At 38.0% G+C, this 16,037-nt stretch overlaps 1 protein-coding gene across 1 annotated transcript in view; it reads right to left on the bottom strand.

Annotated features, from left to right (window-relative positions):
- The window catches only part of Acot12 (acyl-CoA thioesterase 12), a 49,014-nt gene that overhangs the window by 20,912 nt on the left and 12,065 nt on the right, over positions 1 to 16,037 (bottom strand). Inside the window, exons 4-5 of the mRNA XM_047556043.1 lie at positions 10,068 to 10,169; positions 7,129 to 7,264 (exon numbers count right to left, since the gene is read on the bottom strand). Coding sequence (XP_047411999.1) covers positions 7,129 to 7,264; positions 10,068 to 10,169 — 238 coding nt within the window. The remainder of the gene's footprint in view (positions 1 to 7,128; positions 7,265 to 10,067; positions 10,170 to 16,037) is intronic.

The raw sequence follows: 16,037 nt of genomic DNA on the forward strand, positions 1-16,037 counted from the left end.
GAATTCAACTTTATTGCTATTATCACAACATGCTTTTCCATTATAGACCACCTTGAAGAATATCCACACTTCTATATCTGATGGCACAACTAATATAGAGCCATAGTTTTCTAAAAATATAGTTCAGTGACAGAGATGATCTGGCTACCTTCTTTTAGAACATATTGTTTAATCTAAAACAGCTATCAGATCCAAGGGGCAGCAAGCAAACACACAGCTCTCTACTGAAGTTTTAAGTGTCAGGGTTCAGTGCTCACATTCTTTAGGAGAAATTGCCATTCAGTTCCATGTCATGGGTGGTATGGAAGTTAGAAAAATTTCCCAAAAGAGCAAATAAATAGAGTTAGGTTAACAGTTGTTTTGTCCAAAAGAATGTAAAATAATCTATTTTAGGCTAGATTAAGTGAAACCAATGATAAAAGCAGCATTTTAAAAAATCTATAATCTAAATTAAGCCAGACATATAGATCTGCTTCAACCAACCTCCTAACAAACTGAAACTAAAGTCGATTTCAATCATTTTATCCCTACATTGAATGCCTATAGCACTTGCCTGTTATAAATTAATTTAAAATGTCTCTAGTGCTTAAAGTACTGTTGACAAATTGCTGCAATTTTGTTTATTGATATAACTTGTACAATGACAGAAGGAGTCAATGCAGTTACCTGAGTTCACCTGGTAAGTGGGATGAAGTCACCAGACCTGGCAACCCGTCCCAACAGACTAACCTTTACAGAGAGGTCAGAGCCTCACAGAGTACCATAAATTCTTCCCAAAGAATTTTCAGGTGTTCAAATAACAGGTTTGATATGAATTATCTTTCTCTTGTAACCAACCTCTTTTTCAATAATGATTTTTATCATCATCTTGATCAGCCTGGAACCAGGACAAGTTTTCATAATCTGAAAAACAATTCCCTTTGAACTTGAGAGTCCCCTCTAGCTCCAGGCTGTTTCTTTCATCCTTCTCAGCCAAGTTCCTCAAAGTACAGTCTATCTGTCCTCACCAGTTACTTCTGTGAGTGGAGACCTCTTAAATAGCAATATTAACCAGCACTTTCTGCATATTCAGTATTGTTTGGAACAATCTACCTATATTATTTCAGCTTGACACAAATCTATCAATAAGTATGTTTATTGTTTCCATTTACAATTCTTGTTTTGTTTGGTTACTTTTAGCTTCACCTAGGTGAGCTAAGAAGAACAAAATGAGAGGTCTTGGTGATAGACAGCAAGTACTAGGATAAGAAAAGAACAACTATGTACTAGCCGGTAAACCTGACTGCCAGAGGAAGTAGATGAGGCTCTGGTTTCTAGCCATTCAGCCTTAGGATTGACTGAGCCATTGGGAGGAAGCGACTGTCTCTGGTGTGGATGGCTTAGGAGTGCACAGCCACAGGAACCCAGGAGGAACAGGCTCCACCTATGTTGGCTTGAGTGCCATAAAAAGATCTAGAGAGAACTGCATTCCTGTGAAATGCCAGTGCTGCTGTGCGACATTCCTGCTGGTTTGGATGACACTGAGATCCAGTTCAATGTCTCAGTTTCACTCAAAAGCAAAGGCTCCGAAATAGCCAAGCTGCACTAAGAGCTGTAATAACCATGGAATCCTCACCGTCCACACCTGCTGCAAAGGGGCTGGGATGCTGGTAGCTCTTCTTATGTTATCCACCACCTCCAAGTGAAAATACTTTTTAAAAAAGACCTAATATTATCTCTACAATGAAAACTACAAAACATTGAAGAAAGAAATTGAGGAAGACCTTAGAAGATGGAAAGATCTCCCATGTTCTTGGATAGGTAGAATTAATATTGTCAAAATGGCCATACTACCAAAAGTGCTATACAGATTCAATGCAATTCCAATTAAAATCCCAATGACGTACCTTACAGAAATAGAGCAAGCAATCATGAAATTCATCTGGAAGAATAAGAAACCCAGAATAGCTAAAGCAATCCTTAGCAGGAAGAATGAAACAGGGGGCATCGCAATACCAGAACTTCAACTATACTATAAAGCAATAGTAACAAAAACAGCATGGTATTGGCACCAAAATAGACAGGTAGATCAATGGTACAGAATAGAGAACACAGAGACAAACCCAAATAAATACAATTTTCTAATACTAGACAAAGGTGCCAAAAATATGCAATGGAGAAAAGATAGTCTCTTCAACAAATGGTGCTGGGAAAACTGGAAATCCATATGCAACAGAATGAAACTAAACCCCTATCTCTCACCCTGCACAAAAATCAACTCAAAATGGATCAAGGACCTTGAAATCAGACCAGAGACCCTGCGTCTTATAGAAGAAAAAGTACGTCCAAATCTTCAACATGTCAGCTTAAGATCAGACTTCATTAACAGGATTCCCATAGCAGGAGTAAATAAACAGGAGTAAATAACAGGAAATAAAAGCAAGAATCAATAACTGGGATAGATTCAAACTAAAAAGCTTTCTCTCAGCAAAGGAAACTATCAGCAATGCGAAGAGAGCCTACAGAGTGGGAGATCTTTGCCACTCATACTTCAGATAGAGCACTAATTTCCAGAATATATAAAGAACTCAAAAAACTCCACACCAAGAATACAAATAACCCAATCAACAAATGGGCTAAGGAAATGAACAAACACTTCACAGAAGAAGATCTACAAGCAGTCAACAAACATATGGAAAAATGTTCACCATCTTTAGTAATAAGAGAAATGCAAATCAAAACTACCCTAAGATTCCATCTCACCCCAATTAGAATGGGGATTATCAAGAACACAAGCAACAATAGGTGTTGGCGAGGATGTGGGGAAAAAGGTACACTCATACATTGGTGGTGGGGCTGCAAATTAGTGCAGCCACTCTGGAAAGCAGTGTGGAGATTCCTTAGAAAACTTGGAATGGACCCACCATTTGACCCAGCTATCCCACTCCTTGGCCTATACCCAAAGGACTTAAAATCAGCATACTACAGAGATACAGCCACATCAATATTCATAGCTGCTCAATTCACAATAGCCAGACTGTGGAACCAACCTAGATGTCCTTCAATTGATGAATGGATAAAGAAACTGTGGTATATATATACAATGGAATATTACTCAGCTATAAAGAATAATAAAATTATGGCATTTGCAGGCAAATGGATGGGATTGGAGAATATCATGCTAAGTGAGATAAGCCAATCTCAAAAATCCAAAAGACGAATGATCTCACTGATAAGCGGATGATGACACATAATGGGGGGTGGGAGGGGGGCAAGAATGGAGGAAGGAGGGACTGTATAGAGGGAAAAGAGGGGTGGGAGGGGTGAGGGGGAAGGAAAAAAATAACAGAATGAATCAAACATCATTACCCTATGTGAATGTATGATTACGCAAATGGTATGCTGTTACTCCATGTACAAACAGAAACAACATGTATCCCATTTGTTTACAATAAAAATAAATTTAAAAAAACCCTAATATTAAGAGTTTGCTTTGGCATGTGAATATGACATAGAAGTTATGGTGAGCTGTTCCCCCTCTGTATATTCCTCTAATTGATACAGGATCACCCAAATGTCTCCCTTCCCACACTCCACTAACCCAGAGTCACCCATGATTCCCCTATTCCCAACGCTGACCAGTATTTATTACTCACTTCCTGGAACACAGTTGACTACTCCTTTCTTTTCCTAACTGTTCCTTGGACTTGTGACATTACTTTCTCCTGTTTTCCTCCTATGCTCTGACTAGATACCTATGTCCCACAGGTTCCATTATTGGCCCAACCCCTGCCTATGTGAGCTCTATGTGGTGACTGCTTGTATTGTCCTTGTCTTTATTTGAACTACCATCTGTAAAGCTGTTGTCTCTTGAGCTGCCTCTCTCCAACCCTGGCTTCTTTTTGGAAGTTCATGAAAAGGTCAAACTCCATATATCTGAAACTGAACTTGTCATCCACTTCACCAAAACCACCTCTCTCCTGCCCCTTGTGTTCATTAACTCAGTTCATGGAGCCACCATTAATCAGCTGCTTAAATCAGAAACCTGAGTTACCCCGCATCCCTTCTTCTTTCTCACCCATCTTCCCACATTCAATCAGACCCTATTCTGTTGATTTTACTGAGGGTATGTGTTTTAACTCCTTCTCTCTTCTCTCTTCTCAAGACCTGGCTCAGGAATTCCTCCTCTCTTGCCAGCAATTATGGTTTAGATACAAGGTATACCCCAAAAGCACATGTATGAGAAAATGCAAGTGTAGAGGTGAAATGATTGGGTTATGAGAATCTCAACCCAATCAGCAAATTAATCCCCTGATAGGGATTAACCAAGTGGTAAATGTAGGCAGGTAAGTTGTGACTGGAGGAGGTGGGTCACTGGGGGCATGATTTTGGGGTATATATTTTGTCCTTGGTGAGTGGCATCTCTCTCTTTGCTTCCTGGTATGATGTCTTTAGCTGCTTCCCTCTACCATGCTCTTCTGCTATGATGTTTTGCCTTACTTTCAGCACCAAGGAATGGAGCCAACTGTCTATGGACTTGAGACCTCTGAAACCATGAACCCCAGATAAACTTTTCCTCTTCTAAAATTGTTCTTGTCAGGTCTTTTAGTCACAGTGGCAAAAAGATTGAGTAAAACTCCTGATCTCCTCCCTCTGCCCAGAGTGGTCATGTTGAATTACAGTCTAGTCATGCCACAAGCTGCTCAAGATCCTTCCATGGCTCCCATGAAGGACTGAAGAAAGGCCAAGTTTCTAAACATGCCTGAGAGAGCCTCCCTGGCATGGTCCTGTGTTCATTTTCTGCCTCTTTTCTCTTGAGTTTCTCTCTTGAATGCTCTCATGATGGTGGCCCCCTAACACAGCCTCTGGGTTTGTGTCACTGGGTCATTACTCACACTGTTGCTTGCCTCACCTTCTTGGCTTTCTTCTCAAAGCCAGTGGGTCTTTCCTGAACCCCAGAAGGTTCCTCCTCTGGGCTTCCACAGTACATGGAAACTACAATGCTCTTTTTCACTCTACATTATTTTTAATCTACTCACATGTCTGTCTCCAGCACTAAACTTTGAGTTTTGCAAAAAGCAAAGAGTCTGCACTGTTCATCTTTTTACCTTTGCAGCAAGCAAGTTCCTGGCATAAAGTGGGCATTGAATACACATGTATTGGAGATAACAAAGCAGGTGGCAAGCCATTCTTTCCTCTTTGATGAGGAGGAAGGAACTCATCCTTCTTTATGACTGTACAGGATCTTATCTACAATCACTTCTATACCTCCTTCTGCAAGCACCAGACCAACCTGACCATCCCCTCACTTGGCACAGGGTTCACTTCTTCCTAGGGGCAGAGATTTCTCAAGACAGTTCCAGGTTTGCAGGGTGGAGAATAATTCCTGAGACACATAATTTGGATGAGGGATAAGTTAGAAGCAAATTTTTGCAAAATCTCTGGATGAATATGCAGACTTCAAAAGAACTCTTTTTTGACATTGCCAAAGAAATCTTTTTGTATCTTAAAAGTCATTAGTGGCTTATTTCTACGTTCTCCTTACAAACTCAGGAAGTGTCATTGTAATTTCAATGAGGACAAAAGGCCTTTTAAAAAGACATAATTGTGCAGAAAAGAAGGCCAATGAAACCAGAGCAACTGAACATACTTAATAATAATTGTGTTAAATACTTGAGTTTTCCTGAGATACTCTTAGAGAGCTACTTGTTAAATATAGTAAGATTTAGAACACTAGGAAGTATTTTGTCTGTCATTTCATTTCTTTCCTGGGATTTTAGCAGCAAGAAGAGAGCAGGGTACATTTAGGGCTGACTGATTTTTCAGCTTTTTTTTTTTTTTATTAATGGTTGTCTAGTCTGTCTTAGAACTGTTCTCAAGTACAGCTATTTCATTACTTGTGCAAAATGCATTTAAAATATATTTTGGTACTGAGCCCATCCTTACAAAAGAAGACTCACTCTTCTCAGTATAGTGATTTAAACATGAAGTCTTCATTTCCTTAAAAATAATTTGAGAATGGATATTGCCATTTAAAAGGTCAGCAAATGAATAAAAAAAGTTTTCAGTTGTTAGAAGTACAGGGTGACATGAGTTATCTCTTTCTCTTAAAACCAACCTCTTCCTCAATAATGATCTTACCATCCTGATCCGTCTAAAATCATTACCAAGTTTTTCCTATCTTGGAAAACAATGCCCTTTGACCTTAAGGGTCCCTATAGCTACCAGCTCTACTAGCTATAGTTTCTCAAACCAGAAACCTTTGAAAATCTCTTCCACCCCAGAGGCCTTCTATGGGGTTGACCCAGGACCATGATGATATCACGGGGCAGACTGAGACCCCCACACTTCTGCCATTCCAGCTTCTGTCTTTCTCATGCCTCTGGTCACTATGCATCCCTTTTCTTCCTGCCTCTCTCTTCCATCCTTTTCCTGGTCATTTGTGTTCTTTTTCTTTCTTTCTTTTTTTTTTTTTTTTGGCCAGGTGCAGTTGGACCTTCTAGGAGCCTGGAATGGCTCACCCTATCTCCTTCCATACTGTGCTCTCCTGCATCACCCCCTTGGGACTTTGGAAGTTGGGGTCAGACAAAAAGGAAGGGCAGGGAAAGAGAAGGGGTTTCTACAAGGTCTCAAAGAACCTGGAAAATCACTGCCAGAGAACTAAGTAAGTTTGTTTCGTAAAACCCAGTGTTATTTTGGAAAATGCCAGGAAATAAGAACAGAATCTTATCCCTTCCATTCATATCATATGGGATCTTTAGCAAGTGTCTTCCCAGCTCAGAGCTGCAGCTTCCTCTCTGTTGGGACTATGTGTAGCTCCCATGAAGACAAGGGTGAGGAAGTGTGAACTGTGGAGCACTATGTTGGAGTACCGCAAGGCTGCCATCCATCCGCCATGCTGAATGTTATTTAACTCCAGCTGCCTAGTCCCTTATTCCCCATCTCCTTCCCTGGAGATCCTCTTACTTAAAGATGATTTAGGTGCCACCATTTATATTCTGAGTCCCTTCCTTCTCCAGCCACTCAGTTTGTTGCAGAAGATATCCAGCATGTCAGGACTGAATTATACAGTAAAAATAAGTGTGCCCTTAAAAAGAACCCAGTCACTTGCCCCAGTCATATGAAGTTCTTATGGGTGGATCTGCTGACCTTCAAAGCTGCTACTATCCTTCATTAAGTTGTTAAAAGTGTCTTCATGTTGTAATCGAACTTTCCTTCTCTCAGAAGCCAAATTATGCTCCACATGATCTTGTTCAGTTAGAAGTATGACTGGTTTTAAGTGAATCTGGAGAAAGAAAATTATTCATTTGTATTGCCTTATTAAGTTATAAGAACACAACATGAATTTTATAAAAACAAATTATAAGCTAAATGGTTTTGTAACTCAAGTAAAGAGAGAAGTTATAGACATTTTCACTAAACATATTCTAACTTTTTTCTCAAAATATTTTCAAATTTAAAAAAATCAGAATAGGTATAATATAGTATGGTATATTAATTATTTCTTCATGAAATATGTGCCTTTAAAACTTATCCCTTTTTATTTTACATTATTTAAAAATGTTTCCACAGAACTACAAAATATGACATTTTTCAGATAGATGAATGGGGGCAGAGACCATGATTCCCCTGAATTATTCTGGTGAATTCTTACCAAGAAATGTTTTCTATCTTTTGAAAAATTAAGAACACCAAAGGTGGGGGGAGATAATGATGATATAGAGAAAGCTATCCTGTACCAGGAGATATTTCCAATTTGGAAACTTCATCACATGGTAAAAACATTAATAAGCAAACTGAAATAATCAATATGTCAGAATAAAGCTTCAGATGACCTCCAGAAACCTGGAAATATGATGCAAGAGTAACAAGGGCTCCCAAGATGTCCATCTCTGAGTGTGTGTGAAAGGACAAGCTGGCTCCGGGCTTATTTCAGGACAGCTCAAATCTGGTTCTGACCCTTGGCCCAGATAAGGATGAGCCAAGCTACTGATTCATAGTATGCTGCCTAAAGTCCAAAGCTCTCCTGGACTGCCTTGTCTAATCTGGTCAGGAATGAGTAGATTCACAGCTCACATTGGTTTACCTCATTACGTAGTCTTATTTTAGTTCTGTGACCAGAGGAGTATAAAGGACCACTTGGTAAATTTGTTTTTTTCCTGAAAAACCAAGACAACATACATATATCCTGGTGATTCCTAATCTTCAAAATACATCATGTGAGACCTGGAAAAAGGACCCTGGGAGCTAGCCACTGCTGGAAGTGGAACCTCTCTGACGTTGGCCTGTGCCTTCTTTCCCAGGCTCTGTCATCTCCTTCAGCTTTAGTGAACCTTGGGTGAGCACACCTCATGGAGTTCTGTGTGTCCTCATGATCTGGCCTGTGTAATTGCTAGCCTAAGTATAGTTAATCATTGCCAATTTCATCCTGGAATAAACTCTCTTTGGACAGGCATCCAGGTAGTCTTGTCAGTTCAAACCAAACCACTGGCTTTTCATGGCTCTCTTCATGATGTGCTACTGAAAAAGAATGTTACCAACTAGAAAATCCATTAGTTTGGGAAAAGGGCTCTACGGTTGATGTTCTCTGAACCAGAGAGTTATGGCAGCAGCTCAAATAGCTGCTTGTCCAGAAAGGCTCTCAGAAACCTGTTCTTCAGTCTCAGCAGAGAGTGAACTGAAGTGTGACAATTATATGCTTATACCGCATATTTCTGAATTCAGTGAGGAGTCTGAGACTGGAGGGACAAAGCAGTGGTCCTCCTCTGCCACGTGAGGGAAGGCTGGTTATGTTTACTCCTTCCTGTCACTTGCTGTCAGATATGGGAACTAGCCACCTGCCCCAAAATTTTCTCATTCCCAAGAGTTTAGGGATTCCATGAAAACAGGAAGGTTGGAAAGACCTATATCAGTTTCTCGAATTTTCATGAACATGGGATGCCTGGAATCCCTGTCAAAGTACAGATTCTAAGTTCTTGCACTAGTGATTGTAATTCTGAAGGCCCACGACACAGCCCAGACAGCTGCATTTTAAATAATATAAAAGCTGATGTGAACTTCAGTTTGAAAGGCAGCACCTTGGGCACTATGAATTTGCCTTGCAACATGTTTAAATCAGGCCTAGAGTGGGAGATGTGCCCCAGAGGATTTTGTCCCCTGGGGCACAGCTCCCACTCTAAGCACTCCCACATGCCACCCAGGCATCATGCTGGCCCAGGTGAGGAATAGCTGGTGTGTACAGCTGCTGCCTTCTCTGCTGGGTACATTGCTTTGTTCCTGCTCTGAGTTGGAGGCATTCTGAGGAAGAAATTGTGCACTTTGCCAGAGGGAGACTCCTTGTCACTTCCAAGTGGAACCAGGAGAAGTCACTCTGCTCACCCCTAGAGCAATCCTTGGAGTGAAACATTTAAATCATAAATTGAATTATTACCTTTTAACAATGTTTATACTAAATGGGATCCCTACCCCAGGCACTGGGACCCTGAGCAGGAACTTCAAGAATGATAACAAGGAATTCTGCAGCAGCCCCCAGAGGAGAAGATCTGGCCCCCGGCTGGGTGGGCAGCTGAGCATGTGCATCAGGACAAAGTGCTGCTTTGAAGGATGCTGTTACCCAAGATGCCCTGAAGCTTAGTTTTAAAGTTCAATAACTCAGCAACTTTGACGGTTTTCCTTCAGGTATAAATGATTAAACCATAGCATGCTACTACTTGCTACATTGCTCCTGCTTTTAAAAAACTATTTTAACTCAATTTTCATGTTTTCAAAAGAAAAGAACTAAACTAGTAGGAAATATTTTGAAAGCGAGATGACTTTCAGGCGATTTTTTCCCCCTTCTTTCTTAATCTGACTTTCTCAAACTGGTTACATCTCCTTTTCTCTAAGATCCTAGCCCTTGAAAAATCTTACTACTCAAATCCTATGATGTTACCATTGAATCCTAAATTTATGGTAAATGTTAGTTGCAAATCTTTGGAAATATATCTCCTGGTAAGAACAAATGTCTTTTTCCCCATAATAATTCTGATACTTTTATTACTATGTCCCTGATTTACATGAAGAGACACCTCTTTATGTAGAAAATTTACCTTTTCTTTTCCAACTGGTTTGGCTACAAATGTAGAGAAAGCCACACTAACAAGTTTCTCAATGCCTGTCAACGTGTCCTGTACTATGACCTTGATACTGATCTAAAAGGAAGAGAAAAATAAATAAACTTTCAGTCATTCAGATAACAGATACAATCAAGCATTCAAAATTCAGTTATGTACTTTACCATTCTTGTCTTTTTTCTTAAATTAGACCAACATTTTAATTTATTTTTAAGTAGTACTATTCTTTCAATGATGTTCTATAAAATTGGATAAATAACTTTTTTCTCACTACAGGAAATATATATTTGCATGGAAAATTTATGAAATTTGACTACCCAGAGTAAATATTTTCAGTAATTCCATCACCCAGAGGTAATGTTTATTAAACTTTAGATGAATTTTCTTCTAGCTTTTATATATTTACATGTGTATATGTATATATGCATACAGACATACACACTTGTTTATATGTATAGACACATACACACATAAAATATGCACATATGTATTACATATTAAATATATTTTATAAAGAATACATGAAATGTATATATGTATATACACATAAAATAACATTATCTACGGTTTTATATTCTAATTTTTAAAAATTTGTTATTTTCTAATCCTACTATTAGTAAATAGCTGTTTTAAAAAATATTTTTAGTTTTCAATGGATTTTATTTTTATTTATTTATTTATATGCAGTGCTGAGAATTGAACCCAGTGACTCACACATGCCAGACAAGTGCTCTACCACTGAGCCATGACTCCAGCCCACATAAATAGCTTTTAAAAAAAATATTAATGACTGCCCTATAGCCCATCAGAGAGATGTGTTTTTACCCTTTACTTTCTACATTTTTATGAACAAGATAGTATGGGCAGAATGGCGTCATGTTATGTCCAATTTGGTTTCCTTCTGTCGTACTGTGAGTTGAACCCAGGGGCGCTTAACCACTGAGTCACATACCCAGCCCTTTATATATACATGTACATATATTTAAATTTTGAGTCAGGGTGTCACTAATTTGCTTAGGGCCTTCCTAAGTTGCTGAGGCTGGCTTTGAACTTGTGATCCTCCTGCCTCAGTCACCCAAGTTGCCGGGATAACAGGCATGCCACCACACCGAGCTCCTTGTTTCTCTTTAGGAGTGGTGGCTCAGATACTTTGTGGAGACACTGCAGTGCCTTGTTTCTCTTTAGGAGTGGTGGCTCAGATACTTTGTGGAGACACTGCAGTGGGCTGGATCCCCTGTGTGAAGGGGTCTGAAGCTCTGCTCCTCAGACTGGCATTCTGCAGGACTGTGGATAAATTTAGGAGCTTGTCTTTAGATTGGGGCTAATAAGCACTTTTCTCCATATCTCAGTCAGATAAAAGATACAGTTTTCTTGGAATAATGGACAACCTCAGGCATCTTAGTTCTGTGTAATCAATGAAAAAGAACATCTGTTTCTACATCTTGACCAGGTACATCATGTACAAAAAAGAATTAATAATCTGTGATTCACCATAAGTCACTTAACTAAAAAATATAAATGTGTATTTGCACAGTAAATATTAAATTAACTAGAAGTTGATTGACCACTTTTAAACTATCTATTCCCAACTCCCACCAACCCCTGTCTGAAATAGCTTTCCACTTTAGAGAAACAGGCAGATGAAAAATAAAATATAACAGTAAAATCATCAAAAATTTTGGAGAGTTAAAACCAGTTCTGAGCACTGTCTTCTACTAAAATGGTTGACTGAGTTTTGTGATGACCATATTTCCAAAACATGTGCCAGGAGAATTTCAATGTGTCATGAGAGAGTAGGTAAGACTGGAACTATACCCCATAAAAACAACTAGAAAACTTCATCAAGTTCAGGAAGCAACTATTTTCACACACAGAAAAATGGGGGACACAAGACTGTGATCCCTGGAGAAAGGTAAACCAATGAGGTTCTCAGCTTGAAGGTAATTCCCAGACCACGTTCAGGGAAAGGAAACCTTGCTTTGCTGAATCAAAGAGCCAGAAATCAAGGACATCAAGGTACTTAAGTTTGTGGGACCGAGTACCAGAAAGGATGGAGTTACATAAAAAAGGAATTCTTAACTATGGCTGTGGATCCCTGTGAGTCTTTGGGTTGATACCAATCTGAGCATGCATGGGGGAAACCTCACAAGACCAGACAAAAGCAGGTTCAGAGGAACAAACTAGTGGGCAACTGTAACATGAAAAATTCCAGAGCCCACGTACCTGGGAATCACGTGAGTTCTCCCCCCAGACTCACTGAACACAGAACAATCCATAGAGACCACAGAAGACCCCAACTTAGAAGAGGGAATGAATTAGCCCTAGAATAAACACTATCTTCCAGCAAAGAACTCAAACATGGATCTTGAAAGTCTCAAATTAATCTTCAAGTAACCAATATCATCCTGCTCTTAAAAGGCTGACACTCTTTTAAAAGAAATATAACAAAAGACTCACTAAACAATGTAAATTTTACAGTGTTCAGCATCTAATAAATGATTAGACACAAGATAATTATTAGATGCCTTTAACAAAAATAGAACAACAAATGACAGAAATGATAGAATTAACAAAAAAGAATGTTGAAAGCAATTATATATGTGTACCATGAGCTCAAAGATGTAGAGCAAGAGTTCACATTTTTGTCAAAGGGCAAGCCTAGATGGTAAATATTTTAAGGCTTGTCATCACCTATACTCTTTCACAATTACTCTGTCAATGCAGCGTGGTAGCAGCATAGACCATGGGGTGTGTTTATGGTTTGGCTATGAAGTGCCCACAAAAGACTCAAATGTTGTTTCCCCTAATGAAACAATGTTCAGAGGTGGGGTTTTTAAGAAATTATTGGATCATAAGGGCTGTAACTTCATCAGTGGATTAATAAATCTGATGGATTAATAATTTGAATTGATTATTGGGAGGAGATGAAAACTATTGAGAGGTGGGACCCAGTTGTAGGAAGAAGGTTATTCAGAAAATGCCCCAAAAGGGTATTTCTTGTGCCAGTTCCCAGGCCCCCTCTTCTTCCCAGCTGCCATGAGCTGAACAGTGTTCCCTTGCCAAGCCCTTTCACCCTTGCCTAGGGCCCAAAGCAATGGGGTCAGCCAACCATATACTAAAACCTCTGAAACTATGAGCCAAAATAAATATTTTCTCCTTTTAAGCTTTCTATGTGAGATATTTTGTCACTGAAATGAAAAGCTGACTAACACAGTGTGACTGTGTCACAATAGAACCTTATTTACAAACACAGGTCCACAACCTATAACCTGCTGACTGCTAATGGAGAGGAAAATATTAGCATAATGAAGAGAAAAATGGACAAAATTAAAATGTTCAAATAGTACTTTCTGAGATTAAAGAACAAAACATATTAACTAAAAAATATATCAGATAAAATATACCATGATTAGATATGGCAGTAACATAGATTAGTAAAGCTGAAGATAATAAAAGAAGTTTATGCAGATTATAGTGTGGAAAGAAAAGAAGACCAGGGAAAACAATAATAAAGTATCAGTAACCCGTGGTACACAAACAAGTGTCTAAAATTCTCAAGTCCAAAAGTAGAAAGAGCACAGAACAGAAAATGTTTGAAAATACAAAAGCTGAGAAAAATTCCAAATTTGTTGGGAATTATAAATCCAAACATTCAGTAGCTTAAAAATACCCAAGAAGAATTAATGTGAAGAAAATCATAAGTTATATTATAATCCAATTGCTAAAAAACAGTGACAAGAAAATATTAACACAACCCAAGAATAAATGACATACCATGTAAAAGGAGCAAAGATAAGAATAACAATAGACCTCTCAGAGAACCATGCATGGCTAAAGATAATGGAGAGACTCTTTAACATCCTACAAGGGGGTGAAACACTGTCAAGTCAGAATTCTATACCTAGTGAAAATATCGTTCAAACATGAAGATGAAACAAGAACTTGGCACACAGATGAAGACTGAAAAAAATTAATCACCAGCAGCTTTAAACTAAAAAAAGTGTTAAAGGAAAGTGACATCAGAGGAAAGTTTGGAGATGCATATAGAAATGATGAGTACCAAAAATGGAAAATATGTAGAAAGGTATAAACTATATTTAATTTACCCTCTAAAAGATAATGGACTCTAAAGCAAAAAAAAAAAAAAAAAAAAATTATAATGAAAATTGTGGGATTTTAACACCCAGCAGTGAAAGACAAAATAACAATAGCAGAAAGACCAGGACATGGGAAGGGAAGGCTACTGTTGGAAAATTATTATGCTATACTTAAAAGGGTATAATATTATTTGAAGGTAGATTCAGATAAGTATGCAAATTGTAAATCCTAGAACAAACACTAAAAAAAAAATAAAAACAAATACATATGGTTAAAAGATCAACAATGAAGATAAAATGGATTACTAAAAATTACTCACTATAAAAATTTCAGAAAAAGATAGGGGAAAAGGAAGAAAGAACAGATGGAACAAATGGAAAACAAACCACCAGATGACAGATTTAAGCCTACTGTATCAACAGTCATATTAAATGAAAATAGTTAAAACATACCATGTTGAGGCAGACATTGTTAGACTAGATGAAAAGTAGCAACCCAATCTATGCTGTGGTAGCTAAATTAATATCAGACAAGGTGGATTTAAAAGCAAAAACCAGAGGTAAAATAGGTAATTTTATAATGATAAAGGACCAAGTCATCAAGAGAATTTAACAGTTTTAAATGTGTTTGCATCTAATAACAGAGCTTCAAAATCTGTAAAGCAAACACTGATAGAACTGAAAGGAAAAATGTACAAGTTCACAATTATAGAATTATAGTTGGGCATCTTATCACTTTTTTTAGTACCCAATGGAGCAGGTGAACAACAACAACAAAAATCAGTAAGAATCAGCTGACATCTGTAGAATACTTCACCCACCATAAGCAAAGTAGACTTTTTTTTCAAGTATAACACTCACCAAGTCCATATTCTGTGTCATAAAACTAGTCTCAATAAATTTAAAATAACCAAAATTATACACATGTTCTTTTCCTATGAAGGAATTAAATCAGAAATCAGTAATAGAAAGTTGTCTTGAAAATCATCATCATAAATTTGGAAATCAAACAACACACCTATATAACTCAGAGATCAAGGAAAAATTCACAAGGGAAATGAAGATAAAATGGATTACTAAAAATTACTCACTATAAAAACTGCAGAAAAAGATAGGGGAAAAGGAAGAAAGAACAGATGGAACAAATGGAAAACAAACCACCAGATGACAGATTTAAGCCTACTGTATCAACAGTCATATTAAATGAAAATAGTTAAAACATTTTCAGGTAAAGCAATATTCTGATTCAGGTAAAGCAATATTCTGAAGAAAATTAATGACTTGAAATGCTTGTATTTGTGAAAAAGAAAAGTTTAGTCTTAGGCTTCTACCCTAAGATGCTAGAAATAGAAAGGCCAAGGAAGCCCAAAGCAAATAGAAAAATGGGAAGAGTAATAATAATAATAAAAAGAAAAGCATAATGCTAAGATAAATGACACAAATTATATACTGTATGATTACATTTACATAAAATTCAGTAAAGGGGGTAAAAGGTATTGATCTAAAGTAGTTGAGTGGGCCTCAGGGCCTGCGGCTGAGGGAGCAGATGGGCTTGAATGGGGCCTGAACGGGAGAACCTTTTGTGGGCACACTTCATGTCTCCTATAGTGGTGGCTATCCAGCTATATCACTTTGTCCAATATCATCAAAATGTATAATTAACATGGGTAGATTTTAATATTATAAATTTTATCTCAATAAAACCAGTTTAAAAAAATATATTCTAGGGACCAAAAAATATCCCTACCCTCACACAACGCTCTCTTACTGCATAGTGTTTGCTACTATCTGGTGACACTTTCATCACAAACCCCCTGGAGGAGGAAAGAGACTTAACAGAGGAATCAGA

Source organism: Sciurus carolinensis, chromosome 6 (genome assembly GCF_902686445.1).
Source record: "Sciurus carolinensis chromosome 6, mSciCar1.2, whole genome shotgun sequence".
NCBI lineage: Eukaryota > Metazoa > Chordata > Mammalia > Rodentia > Sciuridae > Sciurus > Sciurus carolinensis.